Source organism: Abrus precatorius, unplaced genomic scaffold (assembly GCF_003935025.1).
Source record: "Abrus precatorius isolate BTA unplaced genomic scaffold, Abrus_2018 Scaffold3, whole genome shotgun sequence".
NCBI classification, from domain to species: domain Eukaryota; kingdom Viridiplantae; phylum Streptophyta; class Magnoliopsida; order Fabales; family Fabaceae; genus Abrus; species Abrus precatorius.
In genome coordinates, this window is record NW_020874373.1 from 23,532,869 (window position 1) to 23,560,667 (window position 27,799).

The window sequence follows — 27,799 nt, forward strand, 5'->3', positions numbered from 1 at the left end:
AATTTTACTAATATAAATGAAATTCAACTATTATCAATGAAATATAAAATATTTACTTTATAAATTTTATTTTAAATTTTTTAAAGACCTATAAGAATAATTGCACATCTAAATAAAAAATAATAAGTAGGTAATACATTGATTATTATTTTATTAACTTTATTATATAAATAATAAAATAATAATGATAATATATACTCTAATTTATTAAATTATATGGTACTTCTTATTATAGTTTTCTAAACTATTTAAATTTTAAAATAATATTATTTAAAATGTTGGAAATACAACACAATAAAAAACTTATATATAAAATAAAAAAAATAAGTGAAGTATAAAATAAAATAATATTTAGAAAAATCAAGAGAAAATATGGTATAAAAAATTTATTAAAGTGACTTTAATATGATATAGATTATATTTAATTGGAGCACCAATCCTAAATGAATACAAATATATAGATTATCGTTTAACAGAAACTAAAATATGAAAACTTTGATGAATGAAACGTATAAAATTTATTATTTAGACATATAACAAATTCATTCCCGGAATAAAAAATTATTAATAATATACTTTTTCAAACATATATTACAACACACCTTTATGATTAGCCAAAGTACATTTTAAGAATTACTTTTAACATTCCTGCTGCGTGCACTGTATCTGTGGAATTGAACGACTGATCAAACACAAAGTACATAAATTAAACAGAATTGCTCACATTGTATTTGCCAAATAAATATGTCCATACATACCATGAGCATACCTCAGCCATTGGGTGCTAAATATGATAGCAGTGAAAGTTACTGCTTTAATTGAGTCATATTAATATAATAAGTTATTAACTTGTAGAAACGGTACTTGTTTGGGGCTCTTTATTTTTTACTTATACTAGATAGTAATATATCGGTTAAATCCGCAGTGAACTAAACAATTCCCTGTTGTTCATGAGCTTCAGATTGGTGTACTTGGTTTATCCATTCAGGGATTATACAAGGAATCCAAGCACCAGCAGTAGTAGTCAGATCTTGAGATTTCAAGCATCTGTTCAGGACTCATCCTCTCAAGCTCACTTTGCCTCCACGAAGCAAAATTATTCCTGTTCTGAGGGTCAGATACTAGAGGGTAATCCTCTATTTTATGTACTTGGGATCTCATTCTCATGTATAGCCTCATCGTTGCAACACAATCATCATAAGGATCCTGAATCCCAGTTTGAATGTCATACCTGCATGTTTTGTGTGCACCGAAACGGAAGCCTAGTTATTTTCGGAACCATGTTTGTATTGGCATCTAACATCTTTTTCTTATTTATTTTCAGAAAAAGAAAAAATTGTGAAAGATACTTGCCCAAGATATGTTTGTGTTAAGTACTTGAGTGAGTTGCTCAGCTTACTCGTTTTCATCAGTGGAGGGTATTTTGCAGTGTCCCTGTTGACATAAATATTTGTTCAAAACGAATAAAGTCAATATTTGAATGAGTGTTGAAGTAAACCTCTGCTTGATCTACGGTATTCATATTTGTTATTGATCAGAATAAGGAGCTAAATCTAAGTGAATCCACATAGGGTCAAACAAAAAGTGATGTATTAATTATTACCATACATAAGTTACAAGAATTTTATGAACAGATTATTTGATTTGACATGTGTGTGAGTGTATGTATATCGATTCTGCTTGTTCTGCCTAAATGTTAAATTGAATTAGTTACCTTATTTTCTCTGCTCGATATTCAATTTGCAGACATTCAAGGTCATGATCCAAGCCATGACCAACTAGAATCCTGGCTCTTCCACCTCTTGCTCGAATTGTCCACATGGGTTCTCCATTACAAAGAAAGTCTTGAATCTTCCTCTGAACTTGTCTCATTGGCATTGCATCCCTCAGGTATTCTTGTCTAATGCCTGTTGTCTCATACCTGTTAATGATTCAACAACCCGAATCAGCTGGCCAACTAAACTGTTAAACTATTTTGAGGCATAATAGAAATTTAGGCAACCTATAGTTTGTGACTGGAATTGGTGGCTTCACATAAGAATGGAAGACGATGTTCTCATGCTCATCAATTAAGCATACTCTTGCACAGAGATCCAGTGAGCCATCACTGCCACCTCCAACCATTTTACATGCTAGTGCAACTACTTGTGGTCCTCTTGTTCCACCTCCAATAGCCAAATTATCACGAAGTCCCAAGTTTGAAAAGCGACCAATTATTCCCTATAACAAAGTGCACATAAAGTTAAAAATTCGCAATGAATGATTCTAAAATCTTTTCAATTTTTAAATAAGAATGTTGAATATATTTCATGTTTGTATTTTATACTACTTTTATTGTGTAATTAATGAGAAAATAATAGGTTGGTACGGCATTTGTTCCGGAGAGTTGGCATTTTTCTTGGTGGATCCTGCGAGTGTTAGGGCTGTCCAGGACTTTCAAGCAAAACTTGCACCCTCTGTATGCAAATATATCTCTGCATTCTTGTTTGGGCAATGGACCTGAAAAAGCAAATTAAGCTCAAATTCTGCATGGAAGATAAACACTCCATGCATTTGATTTGCCTAGCATTTAATCTTGAAAGCTTTTTACCTATAAGATGTTCCCTTAGAGACTCAAACGACCTACAGTGTTTCCTGCAAATGCCACAGGTTGGTTCATGAACCGAATGGTATGAGATCCTCATGTGCTCCACAAGGTGCTCTAGTTTGTTGAACTGTCTGAAGCATGCTGTACATTTATTCCTGTTGTAATACAAACCATATGTGTATGTTACTTATAAATCCATGCACTGTTGAGGTCAATTTTCTGTACTCCTATAATACCTATCTTATAATTTCTTTTCCTTATTTTGTAACTTCCGCTTTTTCTTAATGTTAAAAAGAGTTTAAGTTAGGAAAAAAATAACTATATATACCAAATGGATGTTATTATTTTAACAAAAAAGAGTGTACTACACAGGAGGACTGAAATAGTTTTCACACCATTGATATTTTATAGAGAGAGTTTTCATTCGACTGAATAAAGATGCACGTGCACGGCAGGAAATATATCTGTATGCATGTGTGTTTCTGAGCTTGTGCATGAGAGTGAGAATCAAAACCTGTGAGTCTCTGGGCACTCAAATCTGCAATCCATAATTCTTGACACTGATATTTATGGTTTTGGCAAAGACTAGAAAAGAGAAAAGGCTTGGACTTGAGGTCAAAGGTAGCAGGAGGATGGTATTTATAGAGTGAGGGTAGAGGCTTTAGTTTTCTCTTGGAGCAAAATAAAGTAGGGGGAGGGGATACCCACAAACTATGAAACTACAATAAAAGTACATGGTAGAGGTGAGAATTGCCCCAACTTGCATAAATGGACAATTCGTAAAGGGATTATTCAGTATATTAATTTCTGATTCCCTCTACTTTTTTTATTTTTCTAATCTTTGGCCATGCTTCCTCTCCTCTACCATGTAGTCATGTTGTGTAGTTTGTAGGATACCATTCTTGCACTCGTAATGATCTATATTCCAGATTCGTGGGCCCATTCTCGCTGTTTCCTTCATTGACTTTGGCTGTCACGTTGCTTTATATGCATTTTATTGTTGCAAACGAACCAGCCAACCAATGTGAACTCTCAAGTTCTTATCGATTAATCACGCGTTCACGCTCATTGTAAGAACTAGATAAGACCCACAGGTGTCGTATATGTAAAAAGTCTTCTTAGAAATAATATTTTAATGAGACGTAAAACAGAAAATATAAAATTGATATATTTACTAACGTATTTTTAGTACGGTTGCACGAAATAGTATTATGCGTTTATACCTAGTCAAGATTTTATTTTAATTTGCATTAATATTATGTTTGGGCTTAATTTGTCATTTGGTTAACAAGTTTACAGGGTTGTACGATTATAATCACCTAAATTTTAACCATACAATTTTAATTTTCTTTTCTTAATTGAGAAAATTTCAGACTTCTAACAAAGCTGTCATCCAAATTCATGAGTGTGTATTTAGGAAAGAGTTTTTAAAATATATATATATATATATTTTAAATTTTAAATTAAAAAATTTATATCATTTATAGCGATGACAAAGATATTAAATTTATATTTTTAATTTTAAAATATCAATTTTACTTTTACTTTTCTCACCCCCTCCGCTCCAAAACTCCCTTAAAGAACCACTCCCGCTTCCAAACAGCCTTTGGACGGCGCTTTGCCACGTGAGGCTCATTTGGTGTCCCCAATGCTCTCTGCACGTCACCGTCACACAACAAAGTGCCACTTTAATTGCCAATCTCTTCTGATAGTCGTCCACCACCACCACCGTCACGACCCTCCCACGCTTCCTCACTCCTCAGATACTCGATCGCTATTTGAGTTGTACACGAATCCATCTCGACAAAACATGTAAGCAGTGGAAGAAACAACTTGTTGTTCATCTTCATTCTCGCGACCTGCGCTGAAGTAGCGTATAACACATCCTACGCTTCGTTCATAGGGATGACTCGTAGAGAAACTCTCAGAAGGGAAGACAATTAGACTAGTACGGGTATGAAGGGGTAGTAACTTTATGAGGGAAGTAGAGAAGGAGGAAGAGGTTGAAGTCGGTTGGTTAAGGAACCGAAGGGACCACCGATGACTTAACAAAAATATGAAAATTTGTTCAATCAGAAAAAAAAAAAAAACACCTAAAATCGATCAATTTAAAATTCGGAACTAATATCGAATAACGTTATAAGTACAGAAAAGAAAATTATGTTAATTATAAACTTAAGATAAATGTTACGCTGAGTTAACATAGTGGATGATTTATAAATAAATAATAAAATGACCTGTTATGATAAATTTTAAAATTTACAGTGTTTATAATTTAATTTTTAATAAATTTTACAGGTTAAAAATATTTAAATATTAAATATTTAAAATATATCTTTTATTATTTTCTTTTAATATCAGCTATATTATTTAGAAAAAGAGTTTTTGAAAGTTTTTTTTTTCATTAACATAAAATTTAAATTTATTATCTCAAATTCACTTTTTTTTTTCAATTTTGTTTCTAAAGTTAGTTCAAACATTTTTATTATGTTTTTAACTCGTAGTTTGATATATTTTATAGATGTGATTGAAATTTAAGTGATAAAAGTTTGAGAAAGATGTTCAAGATAAAATATCAAATAAAATGAGGTAATTTTATTTTAGAATAGGGTTGTAGAAGTTTTGTTGAATTTTTCCTTGTTCTACTTCAAGTCCCTCTTGTTTTCCCCTTTCAAATAGCATGCAAACATGTTTCACAAATCTAAAACTTAAATAACCATGCTTTTTTTTTTGCATACCATACTTTGAATTATGATCTTTGTAAATGGAACAAATTAAATACGTAAATATCATATAGTCATCCTAATTGTAACACTCTCATTTTTATTTCCTTATTTTTGAAAAAATAGGAATTTTGTTGCAGAGTTTCTCATTCAAGAAAGATATGTCTTACCTAAGCGAGACAAAGTCGTTTTGAACTAAGCTTTCTAAAGCGTTCTCGCTCAAGTAAAAGAGGATGATATCACCCTAATTGTCCTCTTGCCCAGCCAAAAAATTGCAGAAAAATTTAGGAACTCTTTGTACCCATTCTTGCTCAAGCGAGAATACCTCTTTTCTAGGTGAGAATATCAGAAAAAAGGCTAGAAAAATCATTATCTGATTTTCTCGCTTAAGTGAGAAGGAGTTAACTCAGGCGAGAATGAGCTCGCTCAGGCGAGAGTCCGCTCGTTCAAGGAAGAACACGTGAGTTTGAAGGGTATTTAAGGAAGTTCGCATTGCGAAATTTCATTTCTCACTAAATCACCTTCCTTTTTTATTCTCTTTGTTCTCTTCCTCTCCCTTCTCAGAGAAAGCCTCCTCTAACCCTAAATCTCTGTCAAATCTAAGCTCAAACGTTTATTTTACTCAAATCTAAGTAAGTTTTTGGAGCTTAGCTCTTGAATCTCGTTCTTATTTCTCTATTCTCTCTTTTTATAATAGTACTCTACTCAAAGATTTTAGGAAGAACTCTGTTCTTTGGGTAGTGTCTTTGGTCAAAACATGGAGCTTTTCTCTAGCTCATAAAGAACTTAGTCTTAGAAACGTAATTTAGGTAAGGGGAGTTAATCCTAAACCCTAGGTTCTATTTGTATGTTTAGCTTGAAAAACTTAAAATATCCTATTTTGAATGGTATGTCTGAAATATTTTCTTGAGAGTATAATGTTAAAATGAATTTTTAGCATGAAAAATCCATGATTATTTTCAAAACCATCTAAATACAATATGTAGTAAAAGCTCTGAATGAAGTCATTTTTAAGGAGTATTTTGATTTTATTATTGAACATTATTCATGTATAGTTAAGATTGCTATTTGATATTTTGAATAATAGATGTACTGCAAATATTTATATTGATGCCAAACTTTAGAATAGAAGACTTTATTAAGACTAAGAAAGTGTGATCTCTGGCAAGATATTTTTTGAACTGTATGACTGGTCTAAGTTTGAAGGTGTCTAACTTTCAGCACATTGTATTAGATTTTTGTTTGATGTATTTCTTGTTTTATAATTATAGGTACAATTAATGTGTAAGCTTGATGCAAATGGTTTAGCTGTCTTTGAATAATGAAAAATATTTTATTGCACATATATAAGTTAGATTAAGTCTGAATACGTGTACTTTTAGACATGTTTTGTTTAATAGAATGATGAAAAAGAGATAGAGAAAAATATGTTATAAGTGAAAAGTAAAGAAAAGAATTGGTTTGAATAATTGAGAATTGTTGAGAAAAATGCAAAAAAAAAGGAAAAATGATGACTAATACATTTGTGGTAAATACATTGATTAATGTGATTTTAATATATGTCTTATAATTTCTTAATGTAAATTTATAATTTTGAATAAAACTTAAATGAAATCATAAGGGATTTGAATAGTTTTGAAAAATTTTAAAGGTATATAAATTTAAACCAATAAAAGTTAATAAATTTTAAAACTTTATTTGTATAAAAATCTCATTCATAATAGGAATAAAAAATGTGTTTTCATTACTTAAATTTTTAGGTAAAATGAAAGCTGAAAATTCATTTTATGTACATATATCTGTTAAGTTCACAGTACAAACAAAACTAATTTTCAGTCAATTAAATTTCTAACTAAAGCTGCATATAAATTAAAATCTCTAGTAATTAACTACTAAGTATTACACATACACTTTAAATCCTCATTTACAATAGTGTTTATCAATAAAAATATGAATTCTAAATAGAACTAAATTAATATCATTACATTCCTTAAAAAAAATTAATCTTAACACAACATTTCTCTTTCTTATAATCTATCGCAGGTATGATCCTATGACAAATCCATCTTCTTTATCTCTTCATTACATGAAAATGTTTGTAGGGGTAAGCATCCTTTGCCCCATTAAACTTTTATTTAATTAAAACAATTGAAATGACAAAATTATTATCTCATATAATATGCATCAATTTAGAAATAATTTATAAAAAATCATTCAAAGCAAACAGAGATTGTCCATACACATCATTTCACAATCAATCATATATATATATATATATATATATATATATATATATATATATATATAATCCCTTAATCCCTTGAACTCATGCCACTTTATTTGTAACATCCTCGTTTTTATATTTATTATTATAGCATTGAAGGTTGGTTGTATTTGTGAAGTTATTTGAATTTTAGAGAGTTTAAATAATGTAAGTTGTAGGATATCTCGCTGTGGCGAGAAAGAGAGTCCAAAAATCAGGCATTCTGATACTCTCTCGCTGTAGCGAGGATCTTCTCGTTGTAGCGAGGATGCTCTCGTTGTAGCTAAAATGACAGACAACAAAGTGCAATTTTGTCTGATTTTTTCGCTGTAGCGAGAATGTTGCCAGTCAAGGGGTATTTAAGGGTTCACAAGTTAGAAAACTTGGATTACAATTTGAGTTTCTAGCTCTTCCTCCGTTCTCTCGACCTCTAACCCTCCTTTCTCGAAAAAGCTCTCTAAAACCTCAAGTTTCTTTTGAATCCAAGTTTGGGAACTACATCAATCAACTCCAAGTAAGTTCTTGGAGCTTTGTTTTTTCTTTTTGGTTGTTTTCTAAGTTTCTCTCTTCTCAAAATGTTATTTTTTGTGATATCTAGGAAGATCTTGGTCCTTTTACCAAAACACTTCACAAACCTTCTTTCAAAACTTTATTTCAAGGTAAGGAGGGCTCTATTTTGTGATTTTAAGCATAATAACTATTTTGTAATCATGAGAGTACTTTATGTATGAGTTCTTATATGATTTTATGATTGATTGACATTGAATTGTTATGAAAATATGTTTGGCTGATTTTGGGTGTTAATGATATTTTCGAGTAGTCTATTGTTTAGAACTTAGTTTGGAAGTCCTTTACTAAGCACAATCTCTTACTTGAATAATGAGTTTAGTATGAAGGATAGTATGAGATAAGTGTAAAAAGCTGAATGGATCTAGTGTGAATAGTTACAGAGATACACTGGGGGTATAGAGTCCGGATAGGAAATATGGGAGAAATGTAGGGTGGTGAGTGATATTCGCGCATGTGTACACATTCTTTCTGAGAGCGAATGTGTCACATGGCCTCACACTCGTTTCCTAACTAGACTCTTGAATATATCTTTGCTAAGGGGCCCGTTATTGTATATGTTGTATCCGTATGTATGGGCTAACCAATGACTATTTACCTAGTTGTGAAGACCTCAAGAACTGCCGAAGGCATCGTATATCTGTGATCGTAGTGCACTGCACTGGGAGTTCGTATTCGAAAGAGAGGAATGTATTGAGTTGTGATGGAATATATGTATATGTGATATATATTGCTTTGAGATTCATGATTTTATGATTCCTTGCCTTGTGTTATATGATTGTGATCGTGCTATGATGTTGGTCTTTAAATTAATATTGTGTTTAAAGGATAAAATAGAAGCTTATCCTTACTAATATTTTTAGGAGATCAGGATGACAGAGCCTCAGGAAAGAGTTAGACTAGTAGATAGTTCAGTACATTATAGGTTAAATTATGTATTTAATGAATATCAACGACTGTGTTACTTTAAATTTGCTATTTTGGTAGAAACTGAACCTAGAACTCTTGTTACATTAGAAATAGATTTCTTTTGTAGTATTCGGTTTGATTTTCCTAGGAATAGAATACATCATACCCTGTGTATTTATATATATAATGGTACTGTTAGGATCACGGCAGCCATCACATAGCTGTTTACTTCACGATCATGACCATCTCGGAAGATCATCCATATGGACTTTTGAAAGAGTTACTGGTACTGAAGTTACAACTGATCCAAACGATCTTTATCTTGGACAGATGATGATCTCAATTCTGAAGACCTGGCAAAGATAGAAAGCTGTCATGGAATCGACCAGTACTGAGTTCTCAGTGTTGAAATATATTTTGGGGCTGCTCTGGGACTTAAATTGCCTTTGAGATGTAATAATTTTGGTCATGTACATATTATTTGAGTCCCACTTGTTTTACCAAACAATTTGTAAATTATTATATGAAACATGTATTACTGCGGGTTTTGTACCAATGTTGTAAAAAATTTATTTTGAGTAATTATAATTTATGCTTATTGTTATTTATTTAATAATTTCTGTATTGGTAAATCTTGTAAACAATGTTAATTACAAATAGGTATTTTATCTATTTATACTGACAATATTTTTCATGTATGAAATATTTATATAGTACACTGAGTTGTATAAATGAAATAAGCAGCTTTTAAAATTTAAAAGATTTAGGATGTTACATTATTCATTTCCATTATGAATTATTCACCATAAAAGAGTACTCTAAATACTCATGAGCTGCTAAATCGCTGCCAACATATTTTCTTAATTATGATGGACTTATGCCAACATGGATAATTGCTGTTAACCACCATACACAGATGCAATGTGTGGTTTATTAGGCATTTGTTTGGAGGGAAAGTGTACCCATCGAGAAGTAATAAAGGGTTCTTAAAATAAGTTCCCGAAATATCGTCCCACAAGGATTGTTTTCCAATTACTAAGAATTTCTTAATTCAATTGTTTAAGCTTCAAAGGTATGAGATTAATTAAAAACAATAATTTATAAAATTAATTATAAAACTAAGAGCAAGGAATACAATGCACGTCTTGGTTAAACTTATCGGAGAGGAACCTAGGGCATATGGGTTTTTTCATTCAATCCTTTATGTTATATTTCTGTTTAACTCTAAATCCGATTTCCTTGTGATTACCAATCATTCATACGAATACTAATACCCAATGGTCATGCAATATTAATATTCTTTTCTATAAATTAGCATCCCCAATGATCATGCAAGACATCAATTTAAGAAAGTTTAAGGAACCTATGAACTTGTTAATTTAATAACGATTAGAAGAGAAAGATTGGTTTGGTCCACCTAATCCTTTGTCTCGTTTTATCCTATAGATCTATTAATTAACTGAGGTACGGTCTCCTGACGATATAATTAATTAGGATTAAGAGAGAAACACAATAGGATAAAATCTAATCATGAAACGGAAATCAAATTTAGATTTAAACGTCAAAACTTCATAAATTCATGAATAATAGTTCCCATAGCCCTAGCTATGGACTTAGTTACTCATGCTAAAGAAAAGAACTAAAACAATCATAAACAAAGCCATAATCAAAAGAAATATCAAACTAGAGTATGAGATGTGTTCCCGGTCTTCAAGTACGATCACTTGAAGTTCCAAGTCTCGCCAAACATATGCCAAGGATCCTGTGCAAGAGAGACGAGATCATATGTATTCTAGAGCCAAAGCCAAGATGTAAAAACAGTCCCTTTACGATGCCTGAGATCTTCCCTTTTATAGGATTTGAAAACCCTAAAAACTCTTCATAATTGGACTTTCGACCGTGCACGGGCTCGAAGCACCCCCATGCTTATTGAATGGGTCTGGGCATGCTGACTGCTGCAAAGCTCTAATCTTCCATCAATTTGGGCCCATAATGCACCCAAAATCCACTTGCGGCCTCTTTATACCAAACTGCACAATTAATATATAAATTAGTGTAAAACCTAAATAAAATAAAGGTAAAATATGAATATATGGGCTGTAAAAGAGGGTCTAATTACAGACTTATCAGCATTCATAGCAAAGGTATAGTTAAGAGATCATTCAAGAAATGAGCGTGAAGCCTATGAATGCTTTTGCTAATATTCAAAATTGAAATGGATAAAGTGGCATGGAGTTATGGATTGAAAGATGGTGTTTGATTAAGTATAAAATGATGTGCATGGATGATTTCTGCTTCAATTTGTATAAGTGAATTGTTTCTATTTTGATGCATGTTGTATTAAATATTAATTTTCTAAATTAATTTTTATTCTTTTATTTAAATGAAAGTTTAGTGGGACAGAGAATACTCACCCTTACTAATATTTTCAGGTGATGAGAATGAAGAAATAAAGAAGATTGATCCCTTCTAAGATCATACTCGCAATGGATCATAAGGAAGGAAACTGTTCTGTTAGGATTAGTTTATTTTGAAAAACGTAATAATATTAATTAAGTTTTCATTTAGAATTTACAATATATTGACAAACCTTATTGTAAATGATGATTTAAGATGTATATGTAATACTTAGTATTCGATTGCTTTAAATTTCAAATTATATCCAGCTTTAGTTAGAAATTTAATTTGCTGTAAAATAGTATTGTTTATATTTGCTAGTGCACATGGATATTGTTGTCCGTGATTGATGATATATCTTTCCTAGAAGGCTTTAGTTTCTAGAGTTTGATTTAGTATGTTTGAATTAATTCTGCTTATGTCATCCATTGAATTAATTTTGTTTTATGTCTTAATAATATGTTGATACTAGTTATTACCTTAGTGAGTGGTAATTACATAACCATGCCAAGAAACCTATTTTCTTCTGCTACTTTTAAATTCTTTCTGTATACACGTAAAATTTTTTGTCCTAAAGACCTTATGTTATGATTCAATGCTTAAAGATTTTATTCTTATTATTTAATACTACCTTGCATAATTCAGCCACTATAGGCCACATTGAGATGTGCCTTTTCCCTTCCTCATGCACTATGACTTTCACAACCATAATTCCTCTACATGCTCTATTAATTTTGCTTCTTAACTAGGCTATCAAGACCAATTATTCGTGGAAAACTCCATAAATAAATGTTCATTTATACTGACCTCTCATATTTATGTGGCCCTTTATATAATTGCTCTTTCTTTTAGCCATTTTCATATTAGGAAGGGAAAGAGAAGACTTAACAAAGATTGGTTGGCCATGTAAGAAATAACTCTTAACCAATAGAAATTCACTTTAGTGGGAAAAAAAAATTGAAACATTGCTGGATGATTCAAAAGTACCACATTTGCTCATTTCTCGCTGTTACCACATAAAGAGAGTAGGAGAAGAGTTCTAGCCTTAGTTCCATTACCTTTCTTTGAAGAAACACTACTCAAAAAAAGCGATTCAAGGAAAAACAAAGAGATTCAAGCATTTTCCTTCCACCCACACCGCGTCCTTACTGTTTGTGTTTGCTACACTCCATCTTTCTCAGTTGCTGCAGTCTGTTGTAGGAAACTAGCTTTCAGAGGAAGGAGTCATCATACCCTCCTTTTGCCGTTTTAGTCATCAAGAGGTAAGGAAGGAGTCCTAGTGTGGTTATGTTGCTACTGTGTTACTGTATTTTGCGTGTGAGTTTTGTTATGAAAAATTTGATGAAATCCGATATGGTTGCATGCATGATGATCTGCCTATTTCTGTGTTATACATTACTGAAACCCGAGTAAAATACTTGATGAAAATGCTACATGTTAAAGAAAAGGTGATGAAATCGCCATGCATGTTATTATCATTGAACTGTGTCCTCTTCTTATCTCTGTATGCTATTTGATCTTTTTTTTTCAACTGCATTATGTTGACGTGATTTGTCTAGAAAGGAAACTCTAGGAGATGCAAATAGATATTATATACCATTAAGATATATTCCACATTTTCTGTATAAATTTCGCTTAAGTAATATATACCTGGCTTAAGTGAATGTTAAAAAAATTCTGTGATTTAAGCTAAATCTTACACGCTTAAGCGATATTGACCCAATAAGCTATGTTTTCTATGTGATTTTATGCTTAAGCAATTTAACATTTGGTTTAAGCAAATATAGTAGTTATTGTTCGAACCAATTTGTAATCACTATGCAAGGAAGGCACAGTGAAGATCTGAAATGAAATTCAATAATCAATTAATATATAATAAGATTTTAATTATGAATTGAAACTGTGAGTGGATGAGAAAGGTTTAAATGTAAAAATCATGAACTTTATATATAAAGTTTTGGATCAACCTTGTAAATCTAAAATGACATTCAAAGTTCTATTGATTCAAAAGTTTTTTTTATTATAAATTGAAACTCAATTAGTGAATTTGAATACAAACATTCTTAAAATTAGAATCTACATATGGGATACATACAACATTTGCTTGAAAGTGTTTAAAAAAAACTGTGAATACAACCATGAAGATATAAAATAACAAGGTTTGACGGTTCAAAGAACAATTTTGAAAATGTTTAATGAAAACTAAATATAAATATATAAAACTGTTACTATTAGGTTACCTGTAAAAAACTAAATCGTTTATACTTTTTATACTACATCTAACGATTCAAATAACTCACTCACCCGTACACCACCTATTTGCTAACTCATATTAACCTTAACCTAAACTTATATCAAATTGTAAATCTAAAAGAATACTAATAGGCTTTTTCTAAAGTTAAAAAAAACAGGACTCATTGACTATTACCTTTTTTTTTATCAGCTTGCTAAATTCGCAAGCACATAAATTTGCAGAGTTCATATAATTTTTAAACAAGTAAAAAAAATTACTATTTTTAATGAAGTATAAAACAATATACAAATGAGATGAAGTAATGGGTCTTGATAATATACCTATTAATCGTACACCCTTGAACAAAATAATATCGTACTCTTTTACTTGGTCAAGTGTTTCAATATTTGTTTTTAATCACGATGTGTCTATCATTATTTTTAAGTATTATTTGACAGTAAAAGTATAAAAAAATATTATTTAATATAATATAAAGTAGGATTTCATAAATTGATTCACATATTCAACGTTTATAAATTATTATATCAAATATATTGATCTTCAAAATTATTTAATAAAATTTTCTTAGAATTAAATATAAAAAGCATTCACTATCATTATCTAATGTTAACGTATCTAACTAATAAATTATATAAATTTAGAAAAATGTTAATCTGAAACTTTAGATAGGAAACTAATAATATTAATATTTTTTTTAAAAAGAAAAATGTATTGTAGTTTTAATTCTATTTATATAATAAATATATATTTTATCCACAAATTTTTTTATTTATAAATACTTAAATTTAACTTATCAAAACTCATAAATTTAATATGCATCTATATTTTAACTTGAAATGTTGACTTTCCGAGATTTATTGAATTTGAAACTCCTCTTCTAACAAATTACAAAGATTAATGTCATAATCATTAGAATATCATTAATAATTAAAAATGAAGAAACTTCAATAAAAAAATAAGAGTAGGATGAAGAATCAACGAATAATTGAAAAGACGTTGAGAGTATAAAGTTAAAATTAAGATGGAAAATAAAATTTAAATATTAAATAAATACAACTATGCTTTTATATTGGATAGTTGGGAAGACAATAAGTCCCACATTCATTGAGTATCCACCGAAAGTACTCACAATAAGTAAGACAAATACCCATTTAAATTCAAATACACGTAAAATTTGATGGGTACTAGCGCATGATCCCGCATGTCTGGTCGCTACATTGGGTATAGTTTTCTATATGGTAATGTATTTTGTGATTAGATGTTATTGTCATTTTAGATTTCAAACTTGCATTTGAACTAAAATAAGATCACTCTTTTAGGACGTATATCAAGACATTTTTTTTAACTTTTAACTACATAAGTTGTTAGACTGCTGAAAAAGTGAACAATTAGTCTAAATAAATTACATCTAATGGAATTTATATATATATATAACACAAAAATCAACTTTTTCATGAACTATGTTTTTATTATCACTGTCTAAATAATTTTTTTTTTACCCTACTTGATTAATCAGATCAATTTCAATATTGCATCCAATTAAACTAATAGATTTAAACAGGTTTAGTTCATGCATATCAGAAGATCAACCTGTATATCATATTTAATTTACACGCAAAGTTAAGAACTTCAACTTAATAATTGTAACAAGTGCATAAATGGTTTCAGATACATCCCAACAAAAAATATAATTTTACACGTATTCAAATACGACCAGAAGCATGATTACTTATCATTAGTTACATAACACTACAACATAATAACTTTAATGACGCTTTCGAAGGATTATCGTCTGGGTCACTAAAGTCTAAGGAGCATGTTTGTCATGTATTTTTAGTTTTTCAAAATAGAAAACTCTTTTAAAAATTGCAAACAAACATACCCTAAGTCTATAGGATCAACTTGTCTCAATTTTTTTTTGTACGTCTTGGAGAGTCCAGGTTCAATTTGACAGAGTTAGAAGTTGTAAGGCTAAGGTCTATTTCCTTGGGGTACTCCACAGGAACAGTGGTTAGTAGTGGGGTTAGAGTCAAACTCTATTAAGTCAGGAGCATTATTTCTAAATGATAATTAATGATTATATACAAAAATAGTTGTAGGGGAAAAGCGATAGTTAAACGGATTCTGGGACAAACTCTTCGAAGGGCTAAGGCAAAGTTACCTCATAAATGCAAATGTGTTTACCCATCGCTGTTAGGTATTTTTATAGTTTAGGGTATGGCTGATCTATTCTCCCTTGACACAAGTCTAGGAATGGTGCCATCTCTTTATGGATTTAAGTGTAGAAACCGTTGTGCTATCACGAAGTTAGGAAAGCTTACTTCATTGGTCTGAAAAATAATCCATTAAACCACAAAAAAAATTAAAACAATGCGAGAAGATAAAAGTTGTGCAGAGCCGATAAAAGAGTTGTTGTGACAAACAGAGAAGACTTTTTGAATTTCAAGAAGGGGTCACATATTTTTTAGGGTTATACCCACAATTAGTGTGGTTAGAGTTTTGAAAATCTGAAAACTTAATCCTAAAATCATTGGCCCTTATCTAGATAGCATTGCCTTGAACCTGTCCAATCTCAACGATATTTTTCATGTCTCACAACTTTAAAAATGTATTCCTGATTCATTGCATGTTATTGAATTAGATCAAGTATCCTTAAAAAAGAACTGAACTTACGAAACCATGCCTTTCGGATTAGTGATCGAAAGATTAAGTGACTTCGGAATAAGGAAATTTCATTAGTTAAAGTGTTTTAGAATGCAACTGATGATAGAGATGCCATTTGGAAGTGTGAGACAAAGATGAGAAATTCGTACCCATATTTATTTGACTCAGGTCAATAAAATTTCAAAGATGAAATTTTTTAAAGGAGGGAAATATTATAACATCTCTTTTATGTGAACTAAAACATGATTAAGTAGATATTTTAATAGGAGAAAGTAATTATGAATCCAAATTTTTGGACATGTTTTTTCTTCTCTCATTCTTTTTTTTTCTAAGTTTCTCTCAGATACATGGTTTACAATTAAGCAAACCAAGTTTTGAAACTCTTGTTAAGAACTAAATTTAGATTGATTAAGCAACAACCATCATTTAATTCCTAACTCAACTCTCAAGAGATTAAGGAAAGTGCAATTTAATGGAAAGAAATTTGTATTGGCAATCAAATCAAGATTTCAAGACATGTACTCACTAGGGATTAATAAACAAAAATTAGTCTTCCATGGGAATAGGTTTCAACATTACAAGCATTGAATGCAAGAAAAACAGAATAATGGAGTAAAAGAGGAAGAAAAAATGGAAACTCTAAAGTGGAGTTCTTGGGCAGCCACCCAGAACTCCTACCCTATGTAACACCTTAATTTAATTTTCAATAAATAAATGAATTTCGCAAAGATGGGAATAATAAAAATGTTCATTTAAACAATTCCCAACACATAGTTTCATATAGGATAACTATTCCTCGGCAACGACGTTAAAAACTTATTACTTTCTTAACAATTGCACTAAAAGTGAAATTGACTTGCAAGTTGTTGCAGCAAGTTATAAAATCTTGAAATAATATTTGAGTCCCAAATATTGTCCTCAGGGAATAGTTTTCTTAAGTATCAATTCACAATTCAACAATTATTGAACCTAACACAATTCAATTGGAGTTTGTGACATTTGAAAGCAAATTAACAAGTACAGAGTTCAGAAAACGTAACAGAACAAAAACTACAAATTTGTGTATTGAAACAGATGTATGAAACATAGTTAGGGGAATATTTCACCAAAACTTCAGTGTTAATTCAATCAAGTTCTGAACATTCAAGCATTTGGATTGAGTGACAATCAATTTCATGATTTATTAATCAAAGGTTAATTCCTTAACTTAATGATTCTAACATTCAATTCAATCATCCTAATTCCTTAGATCTGATTCAATTAAATGTTGCATTAATTATTAGAAACCAAAAGATTGCAGACTTATCCCTAAGAAATCAATAATCTTGGTAGTTAATTCAGATCTGAGAAACAATTTCAACCTCCATTGATAAAAGCTTCTCTGTGTTTAGTAAATCAAATTTCCATTCAATAACTACTTGAATAACAGAATCAACTACTCAATCAAATCAAACACTCAGAGTTCAAATCCAAAATTAATTCAACACTTCCATTTCGGATCCATAAATCCCTAACTACAAAGAGTTTAGACAGCCATTACAAAATGAAAAGAGAAAGAAAGAGAATAAGAAGATGGGCAAATAATCAATCATCTTCAATCCAATTTTCAATCCGATTCCTTAAGATGTGAAGCTTGGTGTTTATCCCCAATCTCTCTCAGACTCTCTCAAGACAAGAAAATGAAATGAAAATGAAAAATGAACCAAAAGATACAAAAAGTTTGAGCCAAATCATATTTATACAATTTCTCGCCTTTCTAGTGTGATCACTATTTTTTACTAAAGTAACCACGCAGAGGCCTCTCTGGTATCCTTCATGACTGGAACAATCACTATTTTTCATAAAAGTAGCAACGCAGATGTTAATTGCTCCTAGTGGCATGGGCGTGTTCACTTTTGTACAAAATAGGAGTCACGCGCATCCTGTTCTGTTGAAGCGCTCTCCGAAACAATCACTATTGTTCATAAAAGTAGTAACATGCAACTAGTTCAGTTAGAAAGCTCTCTAGAACAATCACTTTACTCAGAAATAGTGATCACGCACAGCCCATTGCTCTAAATCAAACTTGCGCGTGTTCACTTTTGTACAAAATAGTGATCACGCACAAGTTGTTCTTGTCACCTAGCTTTGGAAAGATCACTATTATAGAAATAGTGATAACGTAAGATCACTTTCATGGGCGTGGTTACTTTTCTTTATAAAAGTGATAACGCACAAATCAATTCTTGAAATTAGGCTATGGAATGATCACTTTTCTTTAAAATAGTGATTATGCCAACACTGGCTTTATCAATTCTTGTTCCTTGTCTCCAAAATTGCTACTTTTCTTCTATCTTTCTCTTGATCTTCGAGCCTTATGAACTTAGCTGAGAATTTCCTAGAAAATATGATTTAATCATTAATTTTTACACAGAAAATTCACAAAATCTAAACAACTAGCTATGTAGAAAAGACTTGAACATTCTATTATTTTTATTAGTTTTTTAGCTTTCTCCATTATGTTTTCTATATCAAATGTATTAAAAACTAAGGTAAAATACTAGTAAAATATGGATTTATCAGTTTGGTCCACCTAATCCTTTGTCTCATTTTACCCTATTGATTTATTAATTAACTGAGGTATGGTCACTTGACGATATAATTAATTAGGATAAAGAGAGAAGCGTAATAGGATAAAATCTAATCACAGAATGGAATCAAATTTAGATTCAAACATAAAAATCCCATAAATTCATGAACGATAGTTCCCATAGCCCTAACTATGGACTTAGTTACTCATGCTAAAGAAAAGAACTAAAAAAATCATAAACAAAGCCATAGAGAAAAGCAAACTAGAATGAGATGAGTTCCTAGTGTAATACCTTAAATTTAATTTCAAATATCAAATTTCAGAAAATGGGAGAAAATAAATTTCATCCAAAAATAGTTTTCCCATACATAGTTCACTAAAATATTTCAAAATAAGGATGGTTACAACTTGCATCAAATCGTTGCTACCAGACTTAATGACTACATCAAATTTTTCAAATAAATTCCTAAGTCCTATAGCAGTTTCATCCATCCTTCACTGAGTCCGGTGCTGATCGTCTTGGTCACCTGAAAAATAAATGTAAGGGTGAGTACTCTATACTATCCAACACACACACACACACACACACACACACAATTAAACATAGTCTCACCTCACACATACTTCACATTATTCATAATACATTTCACACCAGTGTAATTACAACAACAAAGTTCAACAATTCATTTCAATTCACGACTGATGCACTCACTGCACCAAAACATTTTACATGCGTGCACTCACTATATATTGCCACGCTCACTGTGGCACTATGATAACAGATTCACACCATGGATGGTCGCCGGTTACCCTGCATCACGAATACCACGTGAGCGGTCACAAGTCGCTTGGCAAAGGTAGTGGTCAGAGGTCTAGTGAGGAGGAGAGTGTGTGGCCTGTGGTTCACCCATGCTCATTATTGGTGTCACCATCACTCTCTCTTCCTCAAGGTATTTCTACCATCCCTATCTTTCACACCTCTAGTGTATCGCTGAACCATTCATAGCAGCATTACAATGGCATTTAACATGCCCCATTCACACACATTTCAATTGCACACATTACTCATATTTGTGTACGGCACTCAGGCCCACATTCATTCATATTACAAGGCACTTAGGCCCACATTCATTCACGATACATGGCACAAGTGCCTATATTCATTCACAACACTCGGCACATGTGCCCTCATTTCATTACACGATATTTACAACGTAATTCACATTCAACATCAATTCCTCATCAAAATATACTTATAATAGGTTCCAACATTATCAAAATACACCAGTTTACACACCCTATCTCAATCAATCACATTACAAAAACACAGTAATCAAACAGATCCTTAAGCAAAATAAGATAGGGTAGAGTCTCCCTTTACCTAGGATGAAGACCCACACACAAATCAATGATGAAAAGGAACCCCACACGAATTTCGTCCCTAAACCACATGGAAACTCCATGAGAACTAAGAAAACAGTGAGTAGGGATGAGAAACCATAAATCCTAACAATGGAAACTCATCTCCAAGCGTTCCCAACGCAAATCCAATCTTCAATCTAACTCATAAACGACTTTGGAGGTAATTTAATCTGTGGAATAGGGTTTTGGATTGAAAGAATCAAAGATATTTTGAAGAGGGAAGATGGGAAATGAATTTCCCCAACCCTAACCCCTTCAAATACCCCTCTGCTTGCGGCACTCTTGCTGCAGCGAGGCATCTCTCGCTGCAGCGACCCTCCCTATCGCTACAGCGAAAATATCAGAGAAGACTGCATCCTAGTTTCTGCAGATTCTCGCTACAGCGACACCTTCTCACTACAGCAAGACTGTACCCAAAAAATGCACCTTAAATTATTGCTTTGTCGCTACAACGAAGGGCCTCTCGCTACAGCAAGAATTGTAATGCCCCAATTTCATAAATTAGCTAGTAATTCTTAAATCGTAATTACTTGCTAATTCCGGCTTGCTAGTTGGTGTGTAAAAACTGATCACTGGGCAAGTGTACCCGTTGTCGAAGTAATATTATTAAAATTAAAATTAAAGTACCAAGTGTCGTATCCACAGGGACTGTTATTAAGAAACTTTTCCTTAATTGCGTAATTGTTAATAAATATGAGAAATAAACCTTGTTGATGAAATTGCTAAAAGTAAAAGAATAATAAATTAAAAGGAACAGATATTCTAGTGAAAATAAATTATAAAAAATTATGACTAAAGGTATTCAATGTAAAAAGGCAAGTATCTAGACTGTAAATCCCCCTAAGTGTCCAAATAACTGAAATTCTTCTTCAACTACTTAGTTCCAAACCCTTATCGCTGCAGGAAATTCCAAATTAAATCAATACCTTTCTCAAGGATAATGATTCCTAACCCTCAGTTGATTAATCGGAATCTCTTCCTTAATTAATACCCCTAGGTTGCATTAAGTTCATTATGAATTCCATAATTAGGGTTAATCCTAATACAGAAAACTCACGTCTTTCTATCTCTAGAAATACATTCAAGTCTTTTTAATTGAGCAATGTTAATTTCATGCAGGAATTTTACTCAAATTCAAACAAGAAAACAAGATAGAAGAAAATTGATACTACTCAATTAAACCCAAGAGAAAGGAACATGAAATAGCATTAGAAGAATTCCAGAAAATTAGTCAATTAGGATTCATTACGTCTAGATACTCAAAGGAAAGTTAGAACCTAAACATCTTGAAATTAAAATTACAAAAGAGATGAATTAAAATGCTTGATCCTATCCTCCTGCCGTCTCTGAGTCTTTTGTCTCCAAAAACTTCCTCCCCTTTAGGTTTGAGTTCAGTTCTCCTTTTATAGAAATTATCCTAGGGTTAATTTTCTCGCAAAAGTTAAATTTCTGACGCGCGTAAAAGTACACGCCCAAGTACACAGCCATGTACTTGGCCGTGTACATCTCTGTTTTCTAATAGACGCCTTTCAAAGCTTTCCATAAAAGTACACGCTCATGTACACGGCCATGTATCTGGCCGTGTACATCTCTGGTCTTGATGATACACTTCAATTGACGCGACCAGTAAGATACACGCTCATATACACGGGCATGTACTTGCCCGTGTATATCTCTGGTTTCTTTTTCTTCAATTCTTGACATCTTTAAGGCTTTCACTTCTTGATCCTTTTTCCTGAAATATGAATAAAATAAAATTAATAATAGTAAATTTTCTCAATGAATAGCTTAAAACTCTCAATTATCATTCATGAATTACAATGTAGGATCAAGTATAGAAAGCATTTATCACTAGTATCGAAATAATTAGATAGATTCTGATTTTTATTTTTAATAGAGTATTGATTGATCTCTGAGTTCAGCATTTTAGGGTAATTGCATGCAATATAATTGGTTTCAATATCATCCAAGAATTTCTTTGATTATGTTCTGCTGTACTGTCTAAAATGCCCCTGATAGTCTTGTCTGAAAAGTTAATTTTTGTCTTATTTAAATTATTGAAAAATCATAAGTATCTGCCTTGAAAAATGTGAGATTTTGTAATCATTGCAAAGATTTAGTAATCATTGCATTAGATTTTTAATCATTTCCTAGCCGTCAAAATTATTTCACAAAATCTCACAAAATCTAGTAATCATTACTTTGAAGATTTTCAAATCTAGTATCGGCCACTAGATTTTCATGCAACATGATCTTGTCTCCCAATTTGCAAACATCGTAATTACCTGAATCTTCTAAAATCTAGTATCGGCCACTAGAATTTCATGCAAGAAGATTTTATCTCCCAATTTGCAGACGTAATCATTTTGGAACATTCTTTTCTTGTCTTCCAAAATGCCGACACCATGATTGCCTTAATCAATTACCTTTTCTTGAATTTAGCACCATATCAAATGTCTCGTCCACATGTCAACCTAGTCATGTCACATTCTTTTCTGGCCAATCAAAATAAATGCAAATGCTGCCCAAAATCTTGTCTTTGGAATTTTGTGCCGATGTTTGGGAGTTGCTCCACCAAAATCGTGTGCATGCAGCCCTACACCATTCCATGCATTTAACTTGCTAAAATGTGTAAACTTTGTTTACAAGTCTCCCTAAAATTCACTATTCCCACTTGAAAAACCGTGACACTCTTTCTTGCACCATTTGTACCAATTTCACTTCAAATTTGCCTCAATTAAGCCTTGTGCAGTTTTGGACTTGGAGACCTTACCAATTAAGCCAAACCGTGAAAGGCATAGTGGCATTTGGCCACTCAAAGTTTAGACCCCATATAAATTGATTCACTTTTTCTATTTTCCATTTTGGAAGCCAAAAACTGAGACCCTCATTCTCTCATTCTCTCAATTTTGCTCTCTCTTCTCTCCACTTTGCTCTCTCATTTCTTATTCTCTCTAACTCTCTCACTCTCTCAAACTCTCTCAAAGGAAACGAGAGGCTCCAGCCCCGCAAACCTCACAAATCCCTCATCCAAACCATACAAACACCCCACCTTTACCTTACCAACATCTTCCTCCACTTTTTCTCCAAATTTCGTGTTGAAGGAACTCACTTTGGAGGAGGAACTTGAAGATCCTTGGTGCTGTTTTCTCGATCCAGCAAGCATTCCTTGGGGATCTACCACTTCCAACCATCTTCACTTCCATTTCACACTGAAAAAACCCAAAGGCAAAGGGGAGTTCTCACCTTTCATCCTTACCTTGCTTTCCTTTGGTTGAACTTGTGAAAAATCTTTGGAAGGTTGCGTTTTTACCTTTAATGTTTTTGGATAAGATGATTCTACCACGTATGTCTAGTTTCTACTTGGTTTTTCACTTTTTTTACTTCTAAACTTTCGATTTTATGCTTGGATGAAGTGATTCCTTAAAAAGAGATGAACAAAATTTTTGTTTTGCATAATGATTTGTCGTCAACCTTCATCAAAGTATGCAAAAAAAATTGTAGTATCTAGGATGCAAGCCTAGGTTGTCTCTGATGACTTTGATTGGAAATATGCACTAAACATGTTATAGACAGTCAACTTAAAAACAATTAAAAGGGGGGTTTGTGTGATTCTAATTTTAATGTAAAGGCAAGTGATGAAATTAATGAGTTCAATCAATGAGATAAAGCAATCCTTAGTTTGTTCATGTAATTCTATCCCTATTCCTCTCAAGATTCAATACTTTTCCTCTTCCTCTGAATTAGGGTAACTCAACAAGCGAGAATTAACCTTAAAACACCATACAAATTTAAGCAAATTACATGGGCTCCAACACTTTTCCCCAAGATTACGCAACCTTAGAATTAACTTAGGATTAAGCAAACCAAGTTAAGAATTTCGTTAAAACAAATTAGGGTTAATTAAGCAATGTCCCCCTCATTCAAACATTAATTCAATTCAAAGTGTTGGGAAATATAAATTCATGAAGGAAAGGGAATTATATTGACATTCATACCTAGGAATTCAAGAATCCCTGAACTCACTAAGGATTACAAGAAAGTTTAGCCCTCCATGAGGATGAGTCTTATAAATTTAAGATGGAAGCAAAAGGAATTCAATGACATCAATGCAAGAATTAAAGGAAAGTGAAGAGAAATTGTAAATCAAACCCTAAGATTGGCCTTGACTGTCACCCAAAGATCCTAAGCTCTGCAAAATGCTCCCAAAATGGCAAAAGAATCTAAAATTATGAAATTATTTGTACCCTAATTTCTAAAAATCTATATATACTAAGTCTGATGCGCCCTCATAGTGATCACTCTTGTAAATAAGAGTGATCACGCATATCATTCCTCAGGCTTTTCCCTTTCTGAAGTGATCACTCTTGTGTATAATAGTGGTCACTCTATACGCGCGTAGTTACTCTCACTTATGAGAGTGAACACGCGCAGAGTGTTCTGGTTTAGGCTTCATTGGAGTGATCACTTTCGCTTCTGAAAGTGTTTACGAGCAAAGTTCTTCAGCCTGGAGCTTTCTGGAGTAATCACTATCACTTTTGAAAGTGATTACACGCAGGTACTTCATCCTGGAGCTTTCTGGAGTGATCACTATCACTCACGAGAGTGATTACGCGTAGGCCTGGTGGTTCTTTTTAGCTCTAGAGTGATCACTGCTGCTTTTGAAAGTGGTTACTCTGGCCTATCCCTTGGAATCAGCTCCCTGGAGTGATCACTATGGTACCTGAGAATGATTACTCTCAGTTCACATTTTCCCATAGAGCCAGAAATTCATAAAATTTGTCTAGAATTTCCTGTACAATTATTCAAATGATCAAAATTGCAAAATATATTCACAAAAATTAGTGGAAATAAGATAAAAATTAAGAAAGCTATAATATTTGACCTAAATGAAGTTTTTATGCTATTTACAATCTCTAAGTCTATTTTTCCTATTAAAACTCTATGAAAAACGAGACAAAATATCTATAAAGTGTGGATTCATCAAAAAGCTTGAAATTTTATCACTTGCATATTGATTCCTCCTTGTGCATGTCTCGGTTTTGTACTTGTTTTGTTGAATATCTTGTCCAAATTAATAATCCACCTTTGGAATCATGGAATCGTGGACTTGTATGACAAATTCCTTCACTTGCATGTAGATTCCAACTCTTGTTTGTTTTGGTTTTTCCATTTGTTTAGCTTTATCTCCATTTCTAACCAAAAATCTTGTATTTGGATGGTAAGACAAAGTGTTGCATGTTGATTTCTTACCTTTGCATGTGTCGGATTCCTTGTTCTAAAGTTTAATCATTCTTGAAACAAGTTACTTTCAAGATTTTTGGAAAAATTAAGTGGTTGAGTGTTAAAACCACCTTGAATTGCCTCGATTTTGTTCTTTTAAGCATGATCCCTTGCTGAAAATAAAAGGCCTGCACTTGGATGATGAAGTTATGCCATTGCATGTTAGTTTTTCTATTTTGCATGCTTTGAACCTTGGTGAACAAATGAATTATAGTGCTGGACAATTTTAATTTTTAAGAGAAAGGCTTGAACTTTTGTATTTGGAAGTCTTGAAACTATTTGGAAAAGGTTAGTGTGAATTTTAAAAAGAAATTACACGAAAGGAAAGGCTAATTCTTGTGAACAGCCTCAATTTTGGATATATAAAACACTATAAAAGTTTGAAATACACCTTGCATGCCTTGTTTTGTGTAAGAAAGCTAAAATGAAATTGAAAAGTGCCTTATCTTGGCTGGATTTAATTGAACCGTGCTAGACTATGCTTGTGTGAAAGGTTGATTGTTGCTTGTAAACTTGTATGATTGACCTTGGATGAAAGTAAGTGCATGTCTTGATTTTACCATGATATGGTGTTGGAAATTTATGAAAATTACTTGAGTGAATTGATAGAAAAATGTGAATAATGTGAGATGAAATACTATTCATCCTTGGTATTTGCTCTTAGAAAATCGTGAAGAAGCTTGATGTGATGCATGGCTGAAAATTTAAATTGCTTGCTATTTAAAATGATTTATGCCATGGAATTCCTACTTTGATAGCATCACATGCATCATTTGCATCTACCTATGAAAGACTTGATGAATTATGATAATGTGTACCAAAAGTGATTATATAATATTATGATCTTGATGATCTAGTGCCCTTGAGGGCAGTTTGATGAAAATGGACTATGAATATGATTAGGATGATTGGAAATGCTATGATCTAGTTGTCTCATGAGCGATTGAGTACTAAGACTGAAAAATCAGCAAGTGATCATATAAGAAAAATGTGAGAAATTAAGAGGAAAGAACTTAGATTGTTTGAGAATTGATTTGATTCACTTGATGTTATAGAAAGTACCTAAGTTTGATTAAACTTCCCTAATAAAGAGTGAAAAACTGAGAGGTAACAACTTGGATTATTGTGAATCAACTTGTTAATTGAGGGTTTAGAGAAGAATTAAGTTTGATGATTTGTTCTTTTATGGAGAGAAAAACTGAAAGGAAGAAATCAAGAGGGTAAGAGTTGAATTGAGTGATTTATGGTTTAAGAAGGAGCTAGGGATTGATGAGAATAATAAAATGATTAGGATGAATTTAATTGATGAGATTGCTTGAGTTAAGGAATGAGATTGTACTAAATTGAAAGAGAGATTAGACTTGAGATATGAAAGAAGAAGAGTAAAGTGAGAAAAAGGAAAAGAATTATAAAGGCTTGAATGAATTGCCTAAGCTAAGGTCCAATATATTATATGCTGCACTAAAATTATCCATGAGTATAAACTTATAAAACCATGAGATTATGAAATTATGATGAGAGATCCATGTGACTCATGGAGATTATCTATCCATGTTGCTAAGTCTATGATGACTTCTAGCTCTATGCTATATGCTATGATTCTAAGTCCATGATGACTTCTATTATTATTGTGCAATAGCCTCCAAGCGGCTAAACAAAATGAATTGAGAAAACCATCACAAGAAAACTGAAAATGCTACTTCATGCATTATATTATCTTGTGAAATGACTTAATGGCATAACAGAGGCACAACTATAGGTATTGGAAGTTCGGTCCAAAGTAGACCTTCTGGGGGTGGCAAAAGGGGGAACATCCGACCTAAGTGGTACATGCCAGCTGAGCTCCCTATAGCCGGGTTGTGACCCACTTGCAAGACCTTAGCCAAACCTGACGTGAACTCCATAACACTATGGTCGTCGAGGTCCACTCCTGAACGTGCCGGATGGCACTACACATTGGCTAATGTGCTATTTTTCTATTTCTATCTATGATATCACTATGCAGAGTAGGGAATGGAGTCCTCCAATTGCCATACGACTTGAATCTATCTATCTATCTCTATGCTAAAAGCTGGACAAGTCGCCAGTCATAGAGGAATGGGATCCCCATGCATCATTTGTGTAACACCTTAATTTTAATTTCAATTTAATAATAATTTCG

General features: G+C 32.2%; 1 protein-coding gene across 1 annotated transcript; it reads right to left on the reverse strand.

Moving 5' to 3' along the window:
* Nucleotides 1-711: 711 nt before the first annotated feature.
* On the reverse strand, nt 712-27,542 carry LOC113862359. Its single transcript, XM_027495450.1, has 9 exons — nt 27,425-27,542; nt 4,355-4,446; nt 4,142-4,242; nt 2,591-2,742; nt 2,369-2,499; nt 2,003-2,220; nt 1,715-1,921; nt 1,354-1,434; nt 712-1,231 (listed from the first exon to the last, which is right to left on the reverse strand). The coding sequence occupies exons 1-9, from the start codon at nt 27,540-27,542 to the stop codon at nt 985-987; spliced, it is 1,347 nt and encodes a 448-aa protein (XP_027351251.1). The 3' UTR covers nt 712-984.
* Nucleotides 27,543-27,799: the final 257 nt, after the last annotated feature.